This window comes from Oncorhynchus gorbuscha, linkage group LG03 (genome assembly GCF_021184085.1).
Source record: "Oncorhynchus gorbuscha isolate QuinsamMale2020 ecotype Even-year linkage group LG03, OgorEven_v1.0, whole genome shotgun sequence".
Classification (NCBI taxonomy): domain Eukaryota; kingdom Metazoa; phylum Chordata; class Actinopteri; order Salmoniformes; family Salmonidae; genus Oncorhynchus; species Oncorhynchus gorbuscha.
Window position 1 is genome coordinate 75,307,276 of NC_060175.1, and position 26,374 is coordinate 75,333,649.

General features: G+C 42.9%; 1 protein-coding gene and 1 pseudogene across 2 annotated transcripts; one reads left to right on the top strand and one right to left on the bottom strand.

Moving 5' to 3' along the window:
* LOC124017603 overlaps nt 1-9,590 on the bottom strand; it is a 39,386-nt pseudogene extending 29,796 nt beyond the window's left edge.
* Nucleotides 9,591-11,132: 1,542 nt separating this feature from the next.
* On the top strand, nt 11,133-26,141 carry LOC124031907 (methylenetetrahydrofolate reductase-like). 2 transcript variants are annotated; one of them, XM_046343712.1, is made up of 13 exons: nt 11,133-11,270; nt 11,855-11,984; nt 12,263-12,517; nt 12,651-12,889; nt 20,744-20,854; nt 22,162-22,355; nt 22,829-23,079; nt 23,391-23,525; nt 23,752-23,932; nt 24,112-24,294; nt 24,739-24,840; nt 24,941-25,060; nt 25,515-26,141. In XM_046343712.1, exons 3-13 carry the CDS (start codon nt 12,267-12,269, stop codon nt 25,776-25,778), a joined length of 2,031 nt encoding a protein of 676 aa, XP_046199668.1. In that variant the 5' UTR covers nt 11,133-11,270; nt 11,855-11,984; nt 12,263-12,266; the 3' UTR covers nt 25,779-26,141. The 2 variants fall into 2 exon arrangements, with proteins under 2 accessions (XP_046199668.1, XP_046199669.1); XM_046343713.1 differs by having other exon boundaries at nt 12,266-12,517.
* The last annotated feature ends 233 nt before the right edge of the window (nt 26,142-26,374 follow it).

Below are 26,374 nucleotides of genomic sequence, written 5' to 3' on the forward strand. Positions count from 1 at the left end.
GATGGGACGAATTTGGCCCGCAGGCCGCCTATTGGGACACCCTGATCTAAAATGTCAAACTGATCCTAGGTCAGGTCCTGTCTCACCGTCCTGGTGGAAAAGTTGGTGGATGGCCACCTCCTGAGAGTTGAAGAACAGAGTGGCCATGTCGTTGTACGTCTTGTTGGGACAGAATAACTATTATTACTATTAACTATCTATTCTTACATGTATGCACTGCAAAATGTCTGTCCAGAGTGGGAGCCATTAAAAATGCTAAATTCCACTTCTGAAGGACCTGAGTGTACACTAGAATGGAGGCCTGGAGAGACTGGTAAGGAATATACCAAAGATCACAGCCAAAGTGTTGAAACGTGAAATATTAACACAGTGACTGTGTAATACTGGAGTGGGAGTGTGTTCTGCCAGATGAATTGGTTTATTTACACTAGGCAAGTTGCTACACAGCTCAACCAACTGAGCACTGGTACTGGGTATGTTCAATTAAGAGAAATGTTGAAACTGGGGTATGTTCAGTGACGTTGCAGATAGAAATGTAATGAGCCGAGCTAACCGGATTCTCTATTCTACATGACAGACAATTACATTAGTTTGAAACAATGCACCCTCCTGAACCACCCCCCTTGTTAGTTATGGACGCCACGAATATCCCCACCGTCGTCACCATGGCGACCAGCAGGCTCCCCAGGACCCGAGAGAGGGAGTAGAGGAAGAATTAGAGATGAAAGATAAATGACAACCTTTTTGAAATGAATGCCGTTCCACTCAGATGAATGCCTTTCCACTCAGATGGGAATGTTGATTGATTGAAATGATTTGATAATTAGGCTAAAAGTAGAAGACTACACGACATATATACGTTTCATATTAATAATTAGAAAAAAATATTTTCAACAACTGCAGCAACTTACACTACAACGACATAGGAGCATAAAAAGGTGTGTGTTCATGCTTTTGTATGGTACGGTGTGTTTCCCAGCAGTTACCTGACAAACTTGGCCTTGGGGTGGACATGTCACATGCGGTACTTGTCCAGCCTCTTGTTGATGTAATTGAAGAAGGCCCCCAGCAGCCCTCCCACCACCCCCATCAGGATAAAGAAGGCCAGGTCAACCACAGTCCACAGGTGGCACTTCTTATCCCCATCTGAACACTGTGGAGAGGGAGAGGGATGGACATACATGGAGGTGTAGAACTCAAGTCACTTTATCATCATATGCACACACAGAGCCACATACAAAACACTGTACCCACATCGCAGCTCTGCCACAAAAATGGAAGAGGCAATTACTCAAAAGATAAAGGAATTCATTAGTTTGTCTGTGTAACCGGTGTGAAATGGCTAGCTAGTTAGCGGAGTGCGCGCTAATAGCGTTTCAAATTGGTGACGTCACTCGCTCTGAGACCTTAGTTGTTTCCCTTGCTCGGGAAGGGCCGCTGCTTTTGTGGAGCGATAGGTAACGATGCTTCGTTGGAGGCAGTTGTTGAGGTCCCTGGTTCGAGCCCAGGTCGGGGCGAGGAGAGGGACGGAAGCAACACTGTTACATTTGCCTCCAATGAAAAACCATGCCAGGCTTAAAATGACTACTAGAAAATTGTTAAAAAGGGTGAGAGGTTTGACAACTATTGAAGAGTCAGACCGGTGCAGACTGCCACGAGTGAACATAACCAATAGATCATATTTTTTGTTACTATCCTTCGCTGGCTCAGTTTTGGAGCCAGGTCCAGTAGTGGTTGTTAAGTCAATGTCTGTGTTCAGGTGAACCTACAAATAGTACTGTTAGATCTGAAAAAGACCAATCAATCAATGGGAAATTATACACTTAGGTAAAGTATTTATTTTTAGGGCAATCTTGGTAGAACTGCTACAAATAGAGAGGTTCAAGACAGTAATCACAGTAAAATACACTAGTTAAAATATCACAGACATCACAGTAAAGTACCAAACATAAGGAACAAATTCCTAATATTGAGTTGCACCCTCTTTTGCCCTCAGAGAATCCTCAATTCCTCGGGGCATGGACTCTACAAGGTGTCGAAAGCGTTCCACAGGGATGCTGGGCCATGTTGACTCCAATGCTTCCCACAGTTGTGTCAAGTTTGCTTGATGTCCTTTGGGTGGTGGACCATTCTTGATGCACACAGGAAACTGCTAAGTGTGAAAAGCCCAGCAGTGTTGCAGTTTTTTTAACACACTCCGGTGCGCCTGGCACCTACTACCATACCCCATTCAAAGGCACTTAAATCTTTTGTCTTGCCCATTCACCCTCTGAATGGCACACATACACCAACCATGTCTCAATTATCCCAAGGCTTAAACATCCTTCTTTAACCTGTCTCCTCCCCTTCATCTACACCAGAGGTCCAAAAGGTAGTTTGTGAGTTACAAGTAGCTCACAGCCTACCTGTGCGTAGCTCACCAAGCAATTCTGAAAGTACGCTACATGCATTTTCTTCATGCGTTCCATCACAAACTGTCAAAAACATATAGCTCCCATATCCAATCAATTTGACAGTGTTGTAGTGAAGAGTAAATGTAAATCTTAATTTTTTTCCCACGACAGTTTACGCACCTTCTGGGGAAAACACATTGAAAGTACAGATGAAGTTGGAAGTTTACATACATTAAAACTCGTTTTTCAACCACTCCACAAATGTATTGTTAACAAACTATAGTTTCGGCAAGTCGGTTAGGACATCTACTTTGTGCATGACACAAGTCATTTTTTCAACAATTGTTTACAGACATATTATTTCACTTAATCACAATTCCAGTGGGTCAGAAGTTTACATACAATAAGTTGACTGTGCCTTTTAACAGCTTGGAAAATTCCAGGAAATGACATCATGAAGAAGCTTCTGATAGGCTAATTGACATCATTTGAGTCAATTGGAGGTGTACCTGTGGATGTATTTCAAGGCCTACCTTCAAACTTGATTGATATCATGGAAAAATCCAAAGAAATCAGCCAAGACCTCAGACTTTCACAAGTCCAGTTCATCCTTGGGAAACATTTCCAAATGACTGAAGGTACCACGTTCATCTGTACAAACAATAGTACGCAAGTATAAACACCATGGGACCACGCAGCCGTCATACTGCTCAGGAAGAAGACGCAATCTGTCTCCTAGAGGTTAACGTACTTTGGTGCAAAAAGTGCAAATCAATCCCAGAACAACAGCAAAGGACCTTGTGAAGATGTTGGAGGAAACCGGTACAAAAGTATCTATATTCACAGTAAAACGAGAAATATTTAGACATAACCTGATAGGTCATGTGAAATCAATAAAGTAGGGCCTAATTAATTTTTCCATTGACTGATTTCCTTATATGAACTGTAACTCAGTAAAATCTTTGACATTGTTGCATTTATGTTTTTGTTTAGTATAATAGACAAAATGATGGCCTGCCCAGCAATTTTTATAAATGAAACCTAAGCAAATGATGGGATGCACCTGTGTGGAAGCGCCTACTTTCTATATACATTGTATCCCTCATTTCCAATAGTGTTTCCATTATTTTGACAGTTATCTGTATAGTATACAGTATTTTTAATTGTAATGTTTCCCACCAAGTCTTCCAATTAGTGTGTGTGTGTGTGTGTGTGTGTCACACACAGTACCAGTCAAGTTTGGACACATCTACTCATTCAAGGGTGTTTCTTTATTTGTACTATTTTCTACATTGTAAAATAACTGTGAAGACATCAAAACTATGAAATACCATATATGGAATCATGTAGTAACCAAAAAAAGTGTTACATTTATACAAATATATTTGGGATTCTTCAAAAGTAGCCACCCTTTACCTTAATGCCAAGAGTGTGTAAAGCTGTCATCATCTCAACCAGCTTCACCTGGAATGTTTTCCCAACAGTCTTGAAGGAGTTCCCACATATGCTGAGCACTTGGTGGTTCCTTTTCCTTCACTCTGCGGTCAAACTCATCCCAAACCATCTCAATTGGGTTAAGGTCAGGTGATAGTGGAGGCCAGGTCATCGGATGCAGCACTCCATCACGCTCTTGGTCAAATAGCCCTTATACTGCCTGGAGGTGTGTTTTGGGTCATTGTCCGGTTGAAAAACAAATGATAGTCCAACTAAGCGCAAACCAGATGGGATGGCAAATCGCTGCAGAATGCTGTGGTAGCCATGCTGGTTAAGAGTGCCTTGAATTCTTAATAAATCACCAACGGTGTCACCAGCAAAGCACCCCCCTACACCATCACAACACCTCCATGATTCATGATGCTCGTGTTTCTTGGCCCAAGCAAGTCTCTTCTTGTTATTGTTGTCTTTTAGTGGTTTCTTTGCAGCAATTGGACCATGAAGGCCTGATTCACGCAGTCTCCTCTGAACAGTTGATGTTGAGATGTGTCTGTTACTTGAACTCTATGAAGCATTTATTTGGGCTGCAATTTCTAAGGCTGGTAACTCTAACTTATCCTCTGCAGCAGAGGTAACTCTGGGTCTTCCTTTCATAGCTTGTCTTCACTATTATTCTACAAAGTAGAAAATAAAGAAATCCTTGAATGAGGTGTCAACTTATGCATTTGGAAAGTATTCAGACCCCTTTTCTGTTACGTTAGTCTTATTCCAAAATGGATTGAGATTTTTTTTCACCATCAATATACACACAATACCCCATAATGACAAAGCAAAAACAGGTTTTTAGACATTTTTGAAAATGTATTAAAAATAAAAAACACCTCATTTACGTAACTATTCAGACCATTTCCTATGAGACTTCAAATTGAGCTCAGGTGTATCCTGTTTCCATTGATCATCCTTGAGATGTTTCTGCAACTTCAATGGAGTCCACCTGTGCTAAATTCAATTGATTGGACATGAATCGGAAAGGCACAAGCCTGTTTAAGGTTCCACAGTTGACAGTGCATGTCAGAGCAAAAACAAAGCCATGAGGACTAAGGAATTGTCCATAGAGTTCCAAGACAGGATTGCGTCGAGGCTCAGATTTGGGGAAGTGTACCAAAACAATTCTGCAGCATTGAAGGTCCCCAAGAACACAGTGGCCTCCATCATTCTAAAATGGAAGAAGTTTGGAACCACCAAGACTCTTCCTAGACTTGGCCGCCCAGCCAAAAATGAGCAATCAGGAGAGAAGGGCCTTGGTCAGAGAGCTGACTAAGAACCCGATGGTCACTCTGACAGAGCTCCAGAGTTACTCTGGAGACAGGAGAACCTTCCAGAAGGAAAACCATCTCTGCAACACTCCACAAATCAGGTCTATAATGGTAGAGTGGCCAGACGGAAACCACTCCTCATTAAAAGGCACAAATTCTAAAAAACTGTTTTTGCTTTGTCATTACGGGGCAGGGGTATTGTGTGTAGATTGAAGGGAAAAAAACTATTTAACCCATTTTAGAATACGGCTGTAACATAACAAAATGTGGAAAAAGTGAAGGGGTCTGTATACTTTATAAATGCACTGTATATATAAATATATAACAACAATTTCTAAGATTTTACTGAGTTAAAGTTCATATAAAGAAATCAGTCAACTGAAATAAATTCATTCGGCCCTAATCTATGGCTTTCACTTGACTGGGCAGGGGTTCAGCCATGGTTGGGCCTGGGAGACCATAGGTCTGGCTGAACCCCTGCCCAAAACAACATTGGAGGCAGCTTATGATAGAGAAATGAACATGCAATTCTCTGTCAACAGCTCTGGTGGACATTCCTGCAGTCAGCATGTCAATTGCATGCTCCCTCATAACTTGAGACATCTGTGGCATTGTGTTGTGACACAACTGCACATTTTTGAGTGGCCTTTTATTGTCCCTAGTGTAACAGTACCGTTACACCAGCATAAGATGCAACCATGTTATGATCATGCTTATTTTATCAGCTTCTTGATATGCCACACTTTTCAGGTGGATTGATTATCTTGGCAAAGGAAAATTCTCACTGACAGGATTGTAAACCAATTTGTACACAACTTTAGTGAAACAAGCTTTTAGTGCAAATGGAACATTTCAGGGATCTTTAATTTCAGCCCATGAAACCTGGGAACAATACTTTACATGTTGTGTTTTATATTTCTGATGAGTAAAGGGGGATAATAAATTATGTAAGTCATTTGATAGACTCCAGTTCTGTCTGCTTGTTTCATAGGGATCTACAAAAATACCCACATAATACTCTCACACCTCAAATATGAACAAGCAATGTCTGTGCATGTGAATGAGTGCTTGGACCTTGAACTCTCCAAAGCTGAGCAGGCCAGGTAGCTGGAACGAACCCCATTTGTGGTAGTTTATCCCATAGCGAAAGATGTTAAGGGTTAATGTAGTCGACATGGAGCAGAAGAGCTGAGGGGAGGGAGACACAGGAAGAGAGGGGTACCTCAGAGCAGCAACTGACTTACAATGACTTCAACTAACAGATACATTGCCTGTGTGTGTATGTATGCGTGTCCATCGACCTACCACTTTTCAGGAGAGTGCCTGGTTCCAGAAAGAGGAGCCTTCCTGCAGGCTGAAGAGGGTGCCCCCTATAGGTGCCCCAAACGCAACAGCCACCCCGGCCGCAGCCCCCACCGACACAAAGTCCCGCTTGTCCCTGTAATAAAGATTAAGCACAGACATTTAACTTATAATGATGAACTACTGCGCTATTAGCACTTTACACTAGTAGAGTGTGTCCCTGTACCGGTCACTGCGGAAGTCCAAGTTGATCTTCTTGAAAGTGATGCTCTGAAACTGAGGTAGGCCGGCTCCCACGACGGCTCCCCTGTGGATCATTGGACCCTCCTTCCCCACAAACAGACCTGAAGGATCAAACACGTAGTCAGAGGCGGAACAGACCCATTGGTACTGGATTCCTTTTAGTTTAATCCTATAATGGTTGCATCTGGAAAGTCAGGGTCATATTCATTAGTCCACACTGAAGCAAAATGTTTTGCAACAGAAAACGTACCATTCTATTGGACAAGTTCAGATAGTCTGTTTGGTGCCTAGTGGATACGACCCAGTTCCATCTATGTTGAAGTACCTCAGACTACGGTGAAGAGGACTCTGACGGCCTTGCAGAGGAAAGTACGTAGTCTGACTATTCCGGGTATCTTTACTCCGTTCAGGTAGCTCTTGATCTCGGGGATTCCAAAGCCTGCAGCTACTGGCTAAATGACACAGGACAGGTACGTTCAGTAGGAGTTGGGACAATTCTAATGTGATACCACTAGACAAGCAAATAAAATGTAAAGAACTGTCCCACAGTTAGAAAAAAACAGCAGTTTTGAAAATAAGCATATTGTCAGAGGGATTATGAGCATGCACATTACTTCTGAAAATGAGGGTATGGTCAGTACAGGCAGACTACTGATAAGTGCACTTCAGATAAGTGCGAACTCTTTTGAAGTGCACTATAGTTTGGTCGTCCCTTTTCAATTGCTCCTGATAACTGCATGCTTTGGTTTAGCGCACGCCATCCCAACAGTCCCAAGACACTGCATTTTTCAGGAGTCGACTGTAATAGCATAACCATAGCATGAAAGGACATGTTAGGTATTTGTGTAGATCGGCCTTACCTCGATGAGGACCAACACACTGGCGATGAAGTTGAAGGTCATGTTGAAGGCCAGCAGCTCGAAAAGCGACAGTGTCAGGCAGCCTTTCGCACTGCACTCCTCCACAGCTAGCAAACACTGGCAAAGGAAAAACCCTGTCTGTCACACACCTCACTGCTCTCAACTAACTAATATGTTGATTTGGGAATTATGACTACTGTCATGCATGTTTAATATCAGAAAGACATGATTAATTAGAAATATTCCATCTTCCAAAAATAGATACATTTTCCCACCAAGTTGAATTTGACCTTAGTGAAGAGCCCTACAAAAAAGTCCACAAAAAGGCCCACCTGAAAGAAAATAAAATAGTGTCAAGAGTTTCATGTGCATTTTCTAATGAATGCAGCCTTTTGGTGTCGTTCATACCTTCGTCATGCATTATTTCCAGAGAATGTACAGTGTCATTGTTTTTTGCTTACCGGTGTGTAAGCTAACCAAAAATCAGCATGTCTGACTCTACATGCAGGATAGAAAATGAAGGCACTTACCAGGCCTACTGAAACTCCAATTGCAAACACCAGCATCCACCTCACAGCTTCATACTTTTGGGCTTTCTAATATGTGATAGGAGTACCCATGTCAGAATAAATGTAAATATAGACCAACTCCTCACAATTGCAATATGCAGTTTGTGGAAATTAACTGCAATTTTCGAAAAACATTTTAATCACTAAGTAACAACTTTGTAACTAACTTAAAACATGCATTTATCACTTAAACAATACCACAGTACAACGGTTAATTTCTTAGTATACCTTAGTGTTCATTCCCTCCAGAACTTCAACATATGGTTCATTGATGCACCTGTCATAATCCAGGCTCTGAGAGAACCATTTGGAGATGAGTCCGAGTGTGTTTAATTGTAGTATCTTTATCTGGCGAGACAGATTTCAATATTAGTACTCTGGCAACAGATGTGGTCAAGAGCTAGCCTGGTTCCAGATCTGTTTGTGCTCTTGCCTACTCCATTGTCAAGCCAACATCTTGATATTCATCTGCTTCTAAGGGACTTTCTCACCTCAATTTTCCTTGGAAGGATCTCATCCTCCTCATCTTGAGTTTCACCAAGAATAGTCTGGAAATGAGATGGTTGAAGAATGTGACATTGACATTAGGCCTTATGCATGAATAATACTTTTTAAAAACAATGCAGAACTATGTCTGACAAATAAGGTTATTGCAGTACTGCTTTCCAGTCCTCATTAGAAGATAGCTGGCACTTACTACACAGTGCCACATAAGTAATACCCCCAACAAAGGAGCAAGCTGTTGCAGAGGTTTCTTCCTGGGTCATCGTGCAAGGCTGGGAATAGTTTGAGGGAAATTAACTAGCTAGATGTTTTAACTCTCTTTCAACATACACTTCTTCAGTGTGTTTGACAAGGGCATCTTAAACAATGAACATCATGATCATACAATGTTTCTTGATAAATGGAATGGGTTGTGCTTGCCAAGCATCAAGCTAGTGTAGTGCCAGGGGCTAATAATCAGCCTAGTTTCTAACCACTGTCAGCTAGCTAGCTGTCATGTTGTTTAGTTTGACTCAGTACACATTTCCTCAAACATTTATTCAGCCTATTACTATTCCGACAGCAAAATAGCAAACATAGTCTAACTCAATATTTCTTCATTTATATAGCTATCATACAATACAGCTAGCAAGCTAAACTTCTATTATATAATAATATGTCATTTTTAACAGATGCGTTTATCCAAAGCGACTAAGTCATGCGTGCATAAATGTTTAGCGTATGAGAACGTCACACCAGAAGAGGGTTTAGCTTTCTCCAGCCATGGCGAAGAAGTCAGGACACAGGCTTAGTTTTTCTTGGAAATCTCGCACAAAATATTTAGCAAATGTAGGCATTTCAACACATTATGTAAATTATCTCATACCAGTTCCTCGGGTGTGCGGGTCTCTTCATCCCTGCCGTAGCATTGACAACATAAACAATTCCCACAGCTCGCCATCTTCGCTGCTGTCTCTTCAGCACCACACCTCCCACAATGTCATGTGATGAACAAAGACCGGAGGGACGAGTTTACGATTAAGTACTTCTTCGGTGGGTTTTATTGGCAGCTGGCATCCAACGTTATGCAGCATTACCGCCACCTACTGTACTGGAGTGTGAGCCAGAGACAGGGAGAAACTCAAGTCGACCTTCCAGCCACTTTGCTCTTAAAAAAGATAACAAAATATTTGAGACAATATCTAATAACGCACTGCTCAGTATACTCATAACTAATATCCTGTATCCCCTTCTCCCTCATACTAGATCTCAGCATCTCTTTCCCTCTGATACGGCCCACATGGTAGCAATACATGTTCCACGGTCTCTGATTCCAGGCAATAATCACACTTTCCCGTTGGATACTTTCCTATCACATTTAAGGTCTTATTCAACCTGATGTGTCCCACCCTTAGTCTTGTAAAAATAGCCTCCTCCTTTCTGTCCCTTCCTGCTGTCCTCCCCTCCCGGACTTTCCTCTGTACTTTAAAAAAAATCCCTGCACTTAGTATCTCTATTCCACTGTTCCATATCAGTTTGCAAACAATGTAAAAACTATATTAAAACATGTAATTGAGTTAATAAAGCCACACAAACATGGTCTCTTTTTTGCTTTCTTGAGTAAGGCAGCTCCAAAATGCAGGTGTTTCAGCCTAGTTCAGTGCTTTCTGTGGTGATGGGGCTAGCCAGTCGAGGTAGCCATTTGATTAGATGTCTTATGGCTTGGGGGTAGAAGCTGTTTAGAAGATTCTTGGACCTAGACTTGGCGCTCCGGTACCACTTGCCATGCGGTAGCAGAGAGAACAGTCTATGACTAGGGTGGCTGGAGTCTTTGACAATGTTTTGGGCCTTCCTCTGACACCGCCTGGTATAGAGGTCCTGGATGGCAGGAAGCTTGGCCCCAGTGATGTACTGGGTCGTTCGCACTACCCTCTGTAGTGCCTTGTCTTCGGAGGACGAGCAGTTGCCATACCAGTGATGCAACCCGTCAGGATGCTCTCGATGGTGCATTTTGAGGATCTGAGGACTCATGCCAAATCTTCTCAGAACGCCAAACGGCATTCAATGTGCCTCACCCTAATCATTTGGTCTATTTTCACCTCTTAATTTCACCTACTGTTCTAACTTGGTGGTGCACAAATAGCCTATAATCTGTTTTAGAGCCAGGTTTTGCAGTGGTAAGGTGTTGTGACTCTGCTGTTGGGACAGGTTTATGTAGGCCTTAACAGCTTGTGGGCACCGTTTGTCACCGTTATAGTGCAATGAATGTATTGTTTAGTGTTGTGTTGTGGCTTTGCTGGCATATGCATCCCACTTTTTTTTTGTGCCACCAAGATTCATGCTAAAATCGCCACTGTCCAATGTCTTAAGTAGTTAAACACTACTCCAACCTCGTGAAAGTGGCAAACTGACGTTTTCAGAAGCAGTTTCTGCCTACCTTCATGCTCATACTGCTGGTTTTGACTATACTGCTGCTGGATCAGCCTACCTGTCAATAATGAGTGATTTGGTGGATTTGGCGCATGCGCACTTGGTCAAAAACACTACATAATTCCAGGCAAGACATTGTTTTCGGTTGCTTGTACATCATTATTTATACCTTTTTTGGAAGTACATACCGGGTGTGACGGCAGTAAATGAAGATAATTGCTCAGCCAAACTCCATATTTGGTTAGTAAATTCAAATATTTTTCCCATTAACATGTGCAGAACTGTCTAACGGCTCGATCACACCTGCAGTGCAAATGATATGCAACATCTGCTACAATTTCTGTCATTCCATCTATGCACACAATGTGATGCATACGTTCGATAAATCCAACTATCTACCACACATAACGCACTGCAACACAATGGTGCAAGGCAAACACAGCATTACATTCGACATGAATGTACCAAAACGTCAAACACTTTCGGTGTGATCGAGGCGTATTTTTATCATAGTCATAGTCTGTCTCTCCCCCTTTTAGCCGACTAAACTCAACGATTACGATGCAGTTGTGCGATAAGTAGTGTGAGTAGACTGGAGCTCTGACCTCACATAAATGTGTATTTTTGTTTCAAAACGACTTATTTAAGCACCCAAAGATTAGCACACATAACAAAGTCGCGACTCATGTTTAATTGGGCTATTGTTTGAGCACTGAAATAAAACACCTCATGATGTGATGCCGGAGCTCCAGTACTCCTGCACTTCTCAACTCCATTGTAAATCATGGAGTTTCGTTTAATCGGCTATCTCCCCCTCTGCCCAGACGCTGGATCAGGACGAGGAATATAAGACCAGTCGCACGTTGTAGCAGCTCACAAAGCAGGCGAGCCTGTGAGAATATTTAGCTAACGTTACGCCTGCAGAAGAATTTGTGGAAGAATTGAGAGAAACAGGTAAGTTAGTTATGCATTTGTTGCCGAATGTTGTGCATGATTGCTCACGTTAACTAGCTAGCTAACATCTTTGTAACGTTAGCTGCTTTGTTTATTATGTTCAGTGGATAACGTTAGCTAGCTAGCTAACAGTAATACATGCTGGCTAGCGTGTCTTTCAGTTTCACATGTTTTCGCCCGTGTGCGAGCGACTGTGTGTGTTTGTGTGAGAGTACTTCAGTGTAAGCTAACTCGTGATAGTTTGACTCCCAAACTTCAAACACTGTTTTTGGCTGTAGCAGCATGGTGAATCAAGTGCAGAGAGTCGAAGACACATGGCGAACATGCAGCAAAAGCGACTCAAGTGGCGCGAGCAACAGCGGTTGCGAGAGTTCCAAGGAAAGCTCTCGCTCCTCGACGCCGGTGTTGGACACTGACCGCACGGACAGGCTAAGGGACAAGATGCGCCGCCGGACGGAGTCGGGCGACCACTGGTTTTCCCTCGAGTTCTTCCCCCCTCGCACTGCAAGTGGAGCTGTCAATCTCATCTCTAGGTATGTAGCAGAAACTTTGGCTTTGGCTTGTTCTAGTAACTCAGCACTTAGTTTTCAAACTCAAAACTATCACCTGTTGAAATGTATCACCTGCTAATCAATGCAAATTTCTCTCCCATTTATCCCAATTCAGATTTGATCGCATGGGCTCAGGGGGGCCCCTGTTCATAGACGTTACCTGGCATCCGGCAGGGGACCCGGGTTCGGACAAGGAGACCTCCTCCATGATGATCGCCAGCACAGCGGTCAACTACTGTGGCCTGGAGAGCATCCTGCACCTGACCTGTTGCAACCAGACCAAAGAAAAGATCACTGGGTACTTGAGCAAAGCCAAACGCCTTGGCCTGAAGAACATCATGGCTCTAAGAGGAGGTAGGACCTTTTTGCATGGACTAGGGTGACATTGTACCCAGACCCAGTTCTGAGGTCGGTTTTCACTTTTATTTTCATAAAGTGGAACTGACAGCGTTTTAATTACTTTGCAGCTCTGAAACTGACATTCATATCAAATATATCAAATTTGTTGTTTATGCTACAAAACTGACTTGATAAATAAAAAATGTGGTTCTAGTTTACTCAACTTCATGATTTAGAGGAAGGCATTTTTTGGCAGAATAGATGGATGCATTTCAATGCATGATTAATTAGCTAATTCACCAATACTATTCTTGGTAGTCCAACAAATATAGGTATCAATTTGTCTACCAGGCCAGCTGTGGTTTACAAAAACCTACAAATGTATCAAAGGCTGTGCATGTCAATACAATCAAAATAGCAAGAGACATGGCAACAAGTCAGTTATAATGTGGCAAATAGGCTAAATTATCTATACTGAGCAAAAATATAAATGCAACATGTAAAGTGTTGCTCTCGTGTTTTAGGAGCTGATATAAAAGATACCAGAAATGTACCATACGCACAGTTTTTATTTCTGTCAAATTTTGTGCACAATTTGTTTACTACTTTTTTTTTTCTTTTCTTTTTAACCTTTATTTAACCAGGCAAGTCAGTTAAGAACATATTCTTATTTTCAATGACGGCCTGGGAACGGTGGGTTAACTGCCTGTTCAGGGGCAGAACGACAGTTTTGTACCTTGTCAGCTCGGGGGTTTGAACTCGCAACCTTCCGGTTACTAGTCCAACGCTCTAACCACTAGGCTACGCTAACATCTCTGTTAGTGTACATTTCTCCTTTGCCAAGCTAATCCATTCAACTCACAGGTGTGGCATATCAAGAAGCTGATTAAACAGCATGATCATTACACAAGTGCACCTTGTGCTGGGGACAATAAAATGCCACTCTAAAATGTGCCGTTTTGTCACACAACACAATGCCACAGACGTCTTCAAGTTTTGAGGGAGGGTGCAATTAGCATGCTGACTGCAGGAATGTCCACCAGAGCTTTTGCCAGAGAATTGAATGTTAATTTCTCTACCATAAGCCGTCTCCAACGTTGTTTTAGAGAATTTGGCGGTATGTCCAACCGGCCTCCCAACCGCAGACCACGCCAGCCCAGGACCTCTACATCTTGCTTCTTCATCTGCCGGATTGTCTGGGACCAGCCACTCGGAGGACTATTTCAATCTGTGATAAAGCCCTTTTTGGGGAAACCTCATTCTTATTGGCAGGTCCTGGTTCCCCAGTGGTGGGCCCATGCCCTCCAAGGCCCAGTCATGTGAAATCCATAGATTAGGGCTTGATGAATGTATTTCAATTGACTGATTTCCTTATATGGCTCTCAAATAAGCAAAGAGTAACAAGACATGCAGGTCAGTCAATGCGGAACATTTCAAGAACTTTCTTCAAGTGCAGTTGCAAAACCATCAAGCTCTCTCATGAGGATCACCACAGGAAAGGAAGACCGTTACCTCTGCTGCAGAGGATAAGTTCATGAGAGTTACCACCCTCAAATTGCAGCCCAAATAAATGCTTCACATAGTTCAAGTAACGGACACCTCTAAACATCAACTGTTCAAAGGAGACTGCGTGAATCAGGCCTTCATGGTCGAATTGCTGTAAAGAAGCCACTACTAAAGGACACCAATAAGAAGATACTTACTTGCTTTGGCCAAGAAACTCTAGCAATGGATGTTAGACCGGTGGAAATCTGTCCTTTGGTCTGATGAGAACAAATTTTAGGTTGTTTTTGTTCCAACCTCTGTGTCTTTGAGACGCAGAGTAGGTGAACGGATGATCTCTGCATGTGTGGTTCCCACCGTGAAGCATGGAGGTGGGGGTGCTTTGCTGGTGATTTATTTAGAATTCAAGGCACACTTAACCAGCATGGCTACCACAGCATTCTGCAGTGATACGCCATCCCATCTGCTTTGGCTTAGTGGTACTATCATTTGTTTTTTAACAGGACAATGACCCAACACACCTCCAGGCTGTGTTAAGGGCTATTTGACCAAGAGCATGATGGACTGCTGCATCAGATGACCTGGCCTCCACCATCACCTGGCCTCAACCCAATTGAAATGGTTTGGGATGAGTTGGACCGCAGAGTGAAGGAAAAGCAGCCAACAAGTGCTCAGCATATGTGGGAACTCTTTCAAGACTGTTGGAAAAGCATTCCAGATGAACCTGGTTGAGAGAATGCAAAGCTGTCAAGAGAAAGGGTGGCTACTTTGAAGAATCATCTCAAATGTAAAATACAGTTTGATTTTTCAACGCTTTTGCTGACTACTTGATTCCATATGTGTTATTCCATAGCTTCACTATTCTACAATGTAGAAAATAGTGAAAATAAAGAAACTCTTGAATGAGTAGGAGTGTCCAAACTTCTGACTGGTACTGTGCATTCGGAAAGTACTCAGACCCCTTAACTTTTTCCACAGTTTATTATGTTACAGCCTTATTCAAAAATTAATTAAATGTTTTCCTCCTCAATCTACACACAGTACCCCATAATGACAAAGCAAAACAGGTTTTTAGAATGTTTTGCAATCGTATTACAACTAAAAGGTACCTTTATGTAAATAAGTATTCAGACCCTTTCCTTAGATTTTAAATTGAGCTCAGGTGCATCCTGTTTACAATAATCATCCTTGATGTTTCTACATCTTGATTTGAGTCCAACTTTGGTAAATTCAATTGCTTGGACATGATTTGGAAAGGCACCTGTCTATATAAGGTCCCACAGTTGACAGTGCATTTCAGTGCAAAAACCAAGCCATGAAGTGGAAGGAATTATCTGTCAAGCTCAGACAGGATTGTGTGGTGTCACAGATCTGGCGAAGGAAACATTTCAGCATAATTGAAGGTCCCCAAGGACACAGTGGCTTCCATTATTCTTAAATGGAAGAAGTTTGTAAGCACCAAGACTCTTCCTAGAGCTAGCTGCCCAGCCAACAGAACAATCGGGGGAGAAGGGTCTTTATAGAGTAGCGCCGGAAGAAATGAAAGCAGTATAACGGGCGCCTAACTAATTGTGCTATCGTGTGTATTTTTTTTTACCTAGGTTTTTTTTTTTTTTTTTTTGCATTTTTTGTTTTTGACATATGTTACTGCCACCGTATCTTACGGCAAAAATAGCTTATGGATATCAGGACAGCCATCCCTCACCTTGGATTAGACAAATAAATATATATATATTTATTCAGGAAGCACAGGATGTACTTAACACCCGACAAGGCCAACATCCCCATCGTTGGCAAGAGGAAAGAGAAGCAGGTACAGAGGACACAGTGGGGTGCCTCGTAAGGATCCGCAGAAGGCGAGTGGGAAAGCTGCCGTTACCGTCAATATTACTTGCCAACGTACAATCATTGGACAATAAATTAGATGAGGTACAAGTGTGAATGTCCTACCAACTGGACATCAAAACTGTAACGTCTTAAGTTTCACAGAATCGTGACTGAATGATAGTGATATTCAGCTAGCGGGATATACGCTGCACCGGCTAGATGGAGCAACACACTCCTGTAAGACGGGGGGGGTCTGCATATTTGTAAACCATTGGTGCATGAAATCTAAGGAAGTCAATAGATTTTGCTCGCCTGAAGTAGAGTATCTTATGATAAACTGTAGACCACACTATTTGCCAAGAGTTTTCATCTATACTTTTCGTGGCTGTTTATTTACCACAACAGACGGACGCTGGCACTAAGACCGCACTCAGTCCACTGTATAAGGAAATAAGCAAACCGGAAACCGCTCACCCAGAGGTGGCGCTCTTAGTGGTCGGGGACTTTAATGCAGGGAAACTTAAATCAGTTTTACCTAATTTCTATCAACATGTTAAATGTGCAACCAAAAATTCTAGATTTACATTTACATTTAAGTCATTTAGCAGACGCTCTTATCCAGAGCGACTTACAAATTGGTGCATTCACCTTATGACATCCAGTGGAACAGCCACTTTACAATAGTGCATCTAAATCTTTTAAGGGGGGGGGGTGAGAAGGATTACTTTATCCTATTCTAGGTATTCCTTAAAGAGGTGGGGTTTCAGGTGTCTCCGGAAGGTGGTGATTGACTCCGCTGTCCTGGCGTAGTCAATCACCACCTTCCGGAGACACCTGAAACCCCACCTCTAGATCACCTGTACTCCACATACAAAGCTCTCCCTCGCCCTCCATTTGGTAAATCTGACCACAATTATATCCTCCTGCTTACAAGCAAAATGTTAAAGCAGGAAGCACCAGTGAATTGGTCTATTTAATACAAACATGTTTTTTAAAGTGGTCAGATGAAGCAGATGCTGAACTGCAGGACTGTTTTGCTATCACAGACTGGAACATGTTCCGGTATTCTTCCGATGGCATTGAGGAGTACACCACATCAGTCACTGGCTTTATCAATAAGTGCATCGAGGATGTCCTCCCCCACAGTGACCCCAACCAGAAGCCATAGATTACAGGCAACATTTGCACTGAGCTACAGGGTAGAGGTACCGCTTTCAAGGAGTGGGACTCTAACCCGGAAGCTTATAAGAAAATCCCGCTATGCGCTCCGACGGACCATTAAACAGGCAAAGCGCCAATACAGGGCTAAGATTGAATCGTGCTACACCGGCACTGATGCTCGTCTTGTGTGGCAGGGCTTGCAAATCATTACAGACTGCAAAGGGAAGCACAGCTGCGTGCTGCCCAGTGACACAAGCCTATCAGAAGAGCTAAATCACTTCTATGCTCGCTTTGAGGCAAGCAACACTGAGGCATGCATGAGAACATCAGGTGTCCCGGACGACTGTGTGATCACGCTCTCCGTAGCCAACGTGAGTAAGACCTTTTCAACAGGTCAACATTCACAAGGCCGCGGGGACAGACTGATTACCAGGACGTGTGCTCTGGGCATGTGCTGACCAACTGTCAGGTGTCTTCACTGACATTTTCAACATGTCCGAGTCTGTAATACCAACATGTTTCAAACAGACAACCATAGTCCCTGTGCCCAAGAACACGAAGGCAACATGTCTAAATGACTACAGACCCGTAGCGCTCACGTCCGTAGCCATGAAGTGCTTTGAAAGGCTAGTAATGGTTCACATCAACACCATTATCTCAGAAACCCTAGACCCACTCCAATTTGCATACCGCCAAAACAGATCCACAGATGATGCAATCTCTATTGCACTCCACACTGCCCTTTCCCACCTGGACAAAAGGAACACCTACGTGAGAATGCTATTCATTAACTACAGTTCAGCGTTCAACACCATAGTACCCTCAAAGCTTATCACTAAGCTAAGGATCCTGGGACTAAACACCTCCCTCTGCAACTGGACCCTGGAATTCCTGACGTGCCCCCCCCCGCTGATCCTCAACACTGGTACCCCTTAGGGGTGCATGCTCTGTCCCCTCCTGTACTCCCTGTTCACCCACGACTGTGTGTCCAGATACGACTCCAACACCATCATTACGTTTTTGCAGACGACACAACAGTGGTAGGCCTGCTCACCGACAACAACGAGACCGCCTATAGGGAGGAGATCAGAGACCTGGCCTGGTGGTGCCGGGATAACAACCCATCCCTCAACTACTGCATGGCAAGCGGTACTGGAGCGCCAGGTCTAGGACCAAAAGGCTTCTCAACAGCTTTTACCCCCAAGCCTTAAGACTCCTGAACAGGTAACCAAATAGCTCCCCGGACTATTTGCATTGTTACCACCCCCAACCCCTCTCTTATGCTGCTACTTACTGTTTAGCATATTTGCATAGTCACTTTAACCATACCTACATGTACATACAACCTCATTTAGCCCGATTAACCGGTGCATGTATATAGCCTCATTATGGTTATTTGTCACTGTCTTTTTACTGTTTTATTTTTTTAATTTCTTATCTATTTTTCAACAATTTTTTAAAACTTAAATTGCACTTTTGGTTAATCATTTCACTAAGTGCTACACCTGTTGTCACGTGCACCAAATACAAACTTTGATTTGATCAGGGAAGTGACCAAGAACCTGATGGTCACCTTGACAGAGCTCCAGATTTCCTCTGTGGAGATGGTTGTCCTTCTGGAAGGTTCTACCATCTCTGCAGCACTCCGCAAAACACCAGTCTCAAGGTCAACAGTGAAGAGGTGACTCCGAGATGCTGGCCTTCAAGGCAGAGTTGCAAAGAAAAAGCAATATCTCAGACTGGCCAATAAAAAGAAAAGATTAAGATGGGCAAAATAACAGACACTGGACAGAGGAACTCTGCCTAGAAGGCCAGCATCCCAGAGTCGCCTCTTCGTTGTTGAGACTGGTGTTTTGCGAGTACTATTTAATGAAGCTGTCAGTTGAGGACTTGAGGCATCTGTTTCTCAAACTTGACACACTAAAATACTTGTCCTCTTGCTCAGTTGTGCACCGGTGCCTCCCACTTTTTCTATTCTGGTTAGAGCCAGTTTATGCTGTTCTGTGAAGGGAGTAGTACACAGCGTTGTACGAGATCTTACATTTCTCGCATGGAATAGTCTTAATTTCTCAGAACAAGAATAGACTGACGAGTTTCAGAAGAAAGGTCTTTGTTTCTGGCCATCTTGAGCCTGTAATCGAACCCACAAATGCTGATATTCAACTAGTCTAAAGATGGGCAGATTTATGGGTTCTTTAATCAGAACAACAGTTTTCAGCTATGCTAACATAATTGCAAAAAGGTTTTCTAATGATCAATTAGCCTTTTAAAATGATAAACTTGGATTAGCTAACACAACGTGCCATTGGAACACAGGAGTGATGGTTGCTGATAATGGGCCTCTGTGTGTTTACGTAGATATTCCATAAAAAATCTGATGTTTCAACTACAATAGTCATTTACAGGATTAAGAATGTCTATACTGTATTTCTAAAAAAAAATGTTAAGTTATTTTAATGGACAAAAAAAAGTGCTTTCTTTCTAAAACAAGGACATTTCTAAGTGACCCCAAACTTTTGAATGTGTGTGTGCATTAAAAAAATCTCAATCGACCAGTCTCTTAATCCTTTCAGGTGTATTTTGTGGCATTTTGTGAACACTTTCTAAGGATCTAAAGTCGCGCTGTTGCTACTGCCGTTAGACAAACAGTCCACTTCACAGTGAATGATGGCAGGTGCAAAATACTCATTTGCATATAGGCCTACTGTAGCTCTGATTGGCTCCTGAACAAGACTGACATTTTATTTACTTAAGTACCTTATTAATTGTGAAATGAACGGCCGCTTTCCCACTCTCTATCGCTCTAGAATTTTCACACATCCCTTACTGTCAATTTCAAACATTGTGAAAAATTGCCATATCAGTGCTCACTTCTAAGAATAGTAGCAAAAAAAAGCTAGACATTAACAGATTTTAATAAGATTTTATGTTGCTAAAACGCTGTCAGTTCCACTTTTAATTGTTATTGTTAGGATTTGGGGAGGGTGAGCTGATCCTAGGGACGACTCCTACACAGCAAGTTTGGTCCATTTGTAGGAATGTTTGTGTGTTTTGAGGGTCACCCTGATATTTTGGAGACAAGTTTCTGTTTGAATGCTTGATTGCAGCCTGTTGCATCACTCTCACTCTGCAAGATCTTCACATTGCTGCTCAAGCTCTCGTCCTGTCACTCGCATTGGAGCCTTTTGCATCATTCACTCTTCAATATTTTTGGTTTGCATTTATGCTCGTGGTCACATCGCCGAGTCTGAGTGAATCTTATTTATCCAGGTCTTTCTCATTGAGATGACGTGTCTTTTTCAAGAGTCTTGGCTAACTAGCTAGGACTCATTGTAACACATTCCCAGTAAACACCATGTTTTCCTGATCTCTTTATAGATCCTATGGGGGCTGACTGGGAAGAGGAAGAAGCGGGCTTCAACTACGCCACAGACCTAGTCAAACACATACGCTGCGAGTTTGACGACTACTTTGACATCTGCGTTGCCGGTACGTTTGAAGCAAAATGTATTTATTTTTTACAAAGCGTCATATTGTAATTATATCCTATGTCAAATACTTTAAAGTAGGCTGTTGTACCAACTGATACGATGTGAGCATTTTATCACCCCAAAAACTATTTTAGTGCTACAAGTTGGTATGTGACCCACCACCTGGATTCGGTCCTATACAGCAACTTTTTTACTTAATTAATTTTTTTACATTGTATAAAAGTAGAGACTGAGAGTTAGACAATTGTATATCATACACTGCAGTTGAGGAAAAAAGGGAAAGTCGTTCTGCTTTGAAAGTTGATGAACTTGAAACTGGCCCTCTGAATGTTTTGGTACACATACTGGAGAGCTCTTTGTCTACGCTGATTCAGCATCGTTCACACCCTCCGAACAGTTAGGCTTTAACTTGCAATGAGAAATGGCTTTCTGACAATGAGTAACTAATATCTGAAAATTGTAGCTACCGGTATACATGGCTGAACGCGTCTCCCTCTGTCATCGATGCCATGGTTGTCCTGCCCTTAGTTTGACTATGTCATCCAGAGACCGGTGTGTTGTATAACAGTCCCCTGTTATCTTTTCGACTCTCTCCACATCTGGGAATCATCTCTCTCTGTTTCCACCGTGCATTCCACGGATTTCAGAAACTGTCAACGTCTTCTGTGACAATACTGTTAATTGACGTTTTTTCTGATGACTGTGATGGGGGAAGACTTCAATGATCCCCCCCTAAATCAGGGATTTTTTCATAGTCTGATACATTTTTTGATTAGTCCTAGAGAGACATAATGGCATGTCCTCCAGAAAGTAGTCCATCACAACTTTTTCCTGCTGCTCGATAGCGCTATGAACTTCAGGGCCGCAATGCAACACTTTCAGTTCTCCCTGACGTCTTTCCAAAAAAAATGCCACGGTAGAAAGGATTATCCACACATACCGAGCAACTCATGTTATAGACCGACGCATGCTACATGGCAGACAATCCAAACTCATCTCTCGGGCATGTCCAGCCCATCTACTATCTCAGCCAATCATGGCTAGTGGGTAAGTTCCTGTATCTTTCTGTGGCTAAACCAAATAGGCTCGTAATAAAAACATCTTATTTACAGATGGCATACAAGTTTGTTAATAAGGCACATGAAAGTTCACACGTTCCAGAAGGCAATTCTGCCCCAAAAAAACATATTTTTTGTAAAATGCATCCCCTGTGAGGTAGTGACGTGTGACATGTATGCCTAGCTTCTTGAAACTGGTCACAAATGTGACCACACACTGAGAATTAAAACCTTTTCATTGTGGCAGGCTACCCCACTGGCCACCCGGAGGCGGAGAGCTACGACGAGGACCTGAGACATCTGAAGGAGAAAGTGGACGCTGGCGCCGACTTCATCATCACCCAGCTCTTTTTCCGGGCTGACACCTTCCTCAAGTTTGTCAGAGACTGCAGGGCCATAGGAATCACCTGCCCCATCCTACCAGGCATCTTCCCTATCCAGGTACTGTTTGATATGGGCCTAAACTGGGGGGGGGGTGTAAATTGATGCACTAACTACTGTAAGTCTCTCTGGATAAGAGCGTCTACTAAATGACAAAAACATGTCATGTTTGTGTGGAGTGATCAAAGGCTACATTTGTCAAAGGTTTAAAGGGAGGGGTAGTCTTTTTGAACAGAACATTCTTTCTAATGTGATAGCAAAGATGTAACAAATGACCAAGTACGCTCAGTGCCATTCAAAACACATTTTTTTCTCATAATTGGACCATTGTCCCTTGGAATTTTTATCAATTCTACATTGATGCCAGTCAATACAGAAATGTGACACTCCCACCGTGACGTGTGTCATTTGTTATTTTTCGTTGTATTAAGTGTGTCTGCAATGTGAGAGTACATCAGTTGTATGGAGACATTTGTTCTTTACATTTTGTTTTTCTGTCAGTACCTGAACCAGTAGGATTTGTGGTTTTCCAGGGCTACCAGTCTCTGAGGCAGCTGGTCAAACTGTCCAAGCTGGAGGTGCCCGAGGAGATCATGCAGGTCATCGAGCCCATCAAGGACAACGATGCGGCCATCCGCAACTACGGCATTGAGCAGGCTGTGGGTATGTGCCGCGTGCTGCTGGAGAGCGGTGAGGTGCCGGGGCTCCACTTCTACACGCTGAACCGCGAGGTAGCCACCATGGAGGTACTGCGGCAGCTGGGCTTGTGGATCGAGGACCCCAGGTCTGTCAATTGCGCTAGATTGGTTATCTTTCAAACACTTTAGGTTGCGCTTGATTTAGCTTACCCAGTATTTAGGGGGGAAACCTAAAACTAATGGCATGTTCGACTTCTGAGCTGTCATGTTTTAACACGTAGTGTGGGTACCATTTTGTAATCGTGTGTAGTACAGCACTTTCATTAGACCTGGAACATTTAACAAAGATTTCACCATGTGAAGTCATTTCTAACTGGCTAGGTGTTAGAATGGAATACGCACTGTCTTGCCTGTTCCTAGTACTGATGGAGGGTTTGGGGTCTACTTGGATTGCTAGGCGGACACTCCCCTGGGCGGTGAGCGCTCACCCCAAACGCAAAGTGGAGGACGTGCGGCCCATTTTCTGGGCCTCCAGACCCAAGAGCTATATCTACAGAACACAGGACTGGGATGACTTCCCCAATGGACGATGGTGAGCAACACTGGAGAGAAACTTCAGAAAGTTTGGCCACAATTTCTCACCTTGGCTACTTTGTGGGTGTAAATGATGATGTTCATTCAAGGCCTTTTCACACTACTGGACTGAGTCAAGCTATACTGTGATGTGAATCAGGGATGTATAATGTGAACAAGTACTGTATAATCAGTGAACAGGCAATGTCCCCAGGTCTTGTCAACTTGGCTCTGTGTTATTTCAGGGGAAACTCGTCATCTCCGGCCTTTGGTGAACTCAACGATTACTACCTGTTCTACCTTAAGAGTAAGTCGTCCAAGGACGCCCTGCTGAAGATGTGGGGCGAGGAGCTGACCAGCGAGCAGAGCGTCTACGAGGTCTTCACAAGCTATATCACGGCCCAACCCAATGTTGCCGGACACAAGGTGACCCCCGGACCTCTACACTTTGGCGTGAAAACAGACCGAAACTGAAACCTTAACTTTCTTTCATTAGGCGCCTCATAAATACAACCATGTGCATTATGACAACCACTTAAAACAAGAACCTAAACCCTTGACTTGCACTTTGCTCGGCTGATGTCTCCTGACCTCTCGTCTTCTAGGTGATGTGTCTGCCGTGGAATGACGACCCGCTGGCCCCGGAGACCAACTTGCTGAAGGACGAGCTGGACAAGGTAAACCGCAGGGGAGTCCTCACCATCAACTCCCAGCCCAGCATCAACGGCAAGCCCTCCTCAGACCCCATCGTGGGCTGGGGCCCCCCTGGTGGCTACGTCTTCCAGAAGGTAAAGTTCGGCGTCTGTGGTTTGGTTGTGGGGATGACCAATTATGTCTTATTATATAACGGCTCATACATGCTTATATTACTGTACCTGCATGCTTAAAGTAACGTTTTCCCAAAAAGAATAAGGTCGGCCTAGTAAAAGGAGTGGGCAGGGGGATGTACACTTGGAACACTATTTAGAAATACCCATAAATCCTTTAGAATTATCAAGGATTACTACTGGTTTAGCAAAATTAAGGCGGTCACAGTTTATCTTTCTTATGTTATTGTGAATCAACCTACTCTCAATCTTTCCTAGAAATGAAAGTGCATGAATAAATAAGTCTTTTGTGGTATTGTTGATCAGCAGTGGAGGTTTTTCAAACTTAACAGTTCTTGTATCACATGCATAGCAATCATGAGATGACATGAACCTTATGCTGTGCCACATTTACAAATCCAACAGGCTTATCTGGAATTTTTCACCTCAAGCGAAAATGTCACCGCTCTCCTCAAAGTGCTAAAGAAGTACGAGCCTCGCGTCAACTACCACATCGTCAACGTTCACGTAAGTTCTCAACTACAGGCATTACATCTACACATATTTTGTGAATTGGAACAGTTTGCTAGAATGATCTACTGGCTGATTTTTTTGTATCCATCTACAGGGTCAGAATACTACGAACGCCCATGACATGCAACCCAACGCTGTGACATGGGGCATCTTCCCCGGCAGGGAGATTGTCCAGCCCACCGTGGTGGATCCAGTCAGCTTCTTGTACTGGAAGGTAAGTTCAAAGGTCATCTCATTAACCTACTGGGCCCCTTCCAGGAACATTACCCTCTATGCACTTGTGTGAATATACAGCAACTGGATAGGTGTAAGCAGTTCAGTGAAAACGCCTATCAGCAAGATGGAGTGTGCTCGGGGTTGTTTCTGGTTGTGGACTGTGCCCATGACTCAGATGAATTTGTGGAATGGTTGTCATTTAGTTCTCTAACATTTTAAAGAGATTTTAGTGGAGTGTGGTATTTGAAGTACAGTTTTGGACCCTCCACATCTTTTTGAGCTTGAGCGTTTGACACAACCTCCCGTGAAGCCTTTTCAAAACCAGAATTTTATGTGTAACTTCATCAGCAAGCTGTATCAGTTACCAGAGCTGTGAAGATGAATCTTTAGCGACACACCTGAACACCTTTCTGGAATGTGTTGAGTTAATTGTTCTCGCCTTCTTTTAATAGGACGAGGCCTTTGCCCTGTGGATCGAGCAGTGGGCCAAGCTGTACGAAGACGAGTCCCCATCACGTATGATCATCAAGTATATCCACGACAACTACTTCCTTGTCAACCTGGTGGACAACGACTTCCCTTTGGACAACTGCTTGTGGCAGGTCATCGACGATATGTTTGATCTGCTTGACAATCCCCCGGAGGAGCAACCCGCGGAGCAACCTGCAGAGCAACCCAACGATGAGCACTCCGACAAGGAACAACCTGGAAAGTAACTATGGCGATAGCCACCAACTGAGCGACTTTTTTTTTCTTTGGTGCTGCTTTCGATAACTTTTCACTCAACAAACACCAAAGTACTTAACTACAGTATTATACCTTTAAAAAATATACTTAATATATATATATATATATATATTTTTTTTTTTATCTGGAGGATGGATCTTAATCAAGAGGTGCTTCAGTGAATGAATACGATGACAAATGCAGTGCATTTGAAAAGCATTCGGACCCTTTCACTTTTTCAACATTTTGTTACGCTACTGGCTTGTTCTAAAATGGATTATCCTTTTTTTAATTTACTCAATCTACACACAATACCCCATAATGACAAAGCGAAAACGTGATTTAAAAAATATTTGCACATTTATAAACAAAATAACTGAAATACCTTATTTACATAAGAACCTTTGTGATGAGACTTGAAATTGACCTCTGGTGCATCCTGTTTCCATTTATCATCCCTGAGATGTTTCTACAACTTGATTTGGAAAGGCACATCCATCTAAATAAGGTCCCACAGTTGACTGCGTGTCAGAGCAAACACCAAGCCATGAGGTCGAAGGAATTGTCCGTAGAGCTCTGAGACAGG

Bases quoted from the DNA above. Each gene is read 5' to 3' on its own strand.
- LOC124031907 (XM_046343712.1), top strand. From the start codon at position 12,267: ATGGTGAATCAAGTGCAGAGAGTCGAAGACACATGGCGAACATGCAGC. The intron at 22,356-22,828 runs GTACTGTTTGAT...GTGGTTTTCCAG, and splicing joins CAGGCATCTTCCCTATCCAG to GGCTACCAGTCTCTGAGGCA. The intron at 23,933-24,111 runs GTGACCCCCGGA...CTCGTCTTCTAG, and splicing joins CCAATGTTGCCGGACACAAG to GTGATGTGTCTGCCGTGGAA.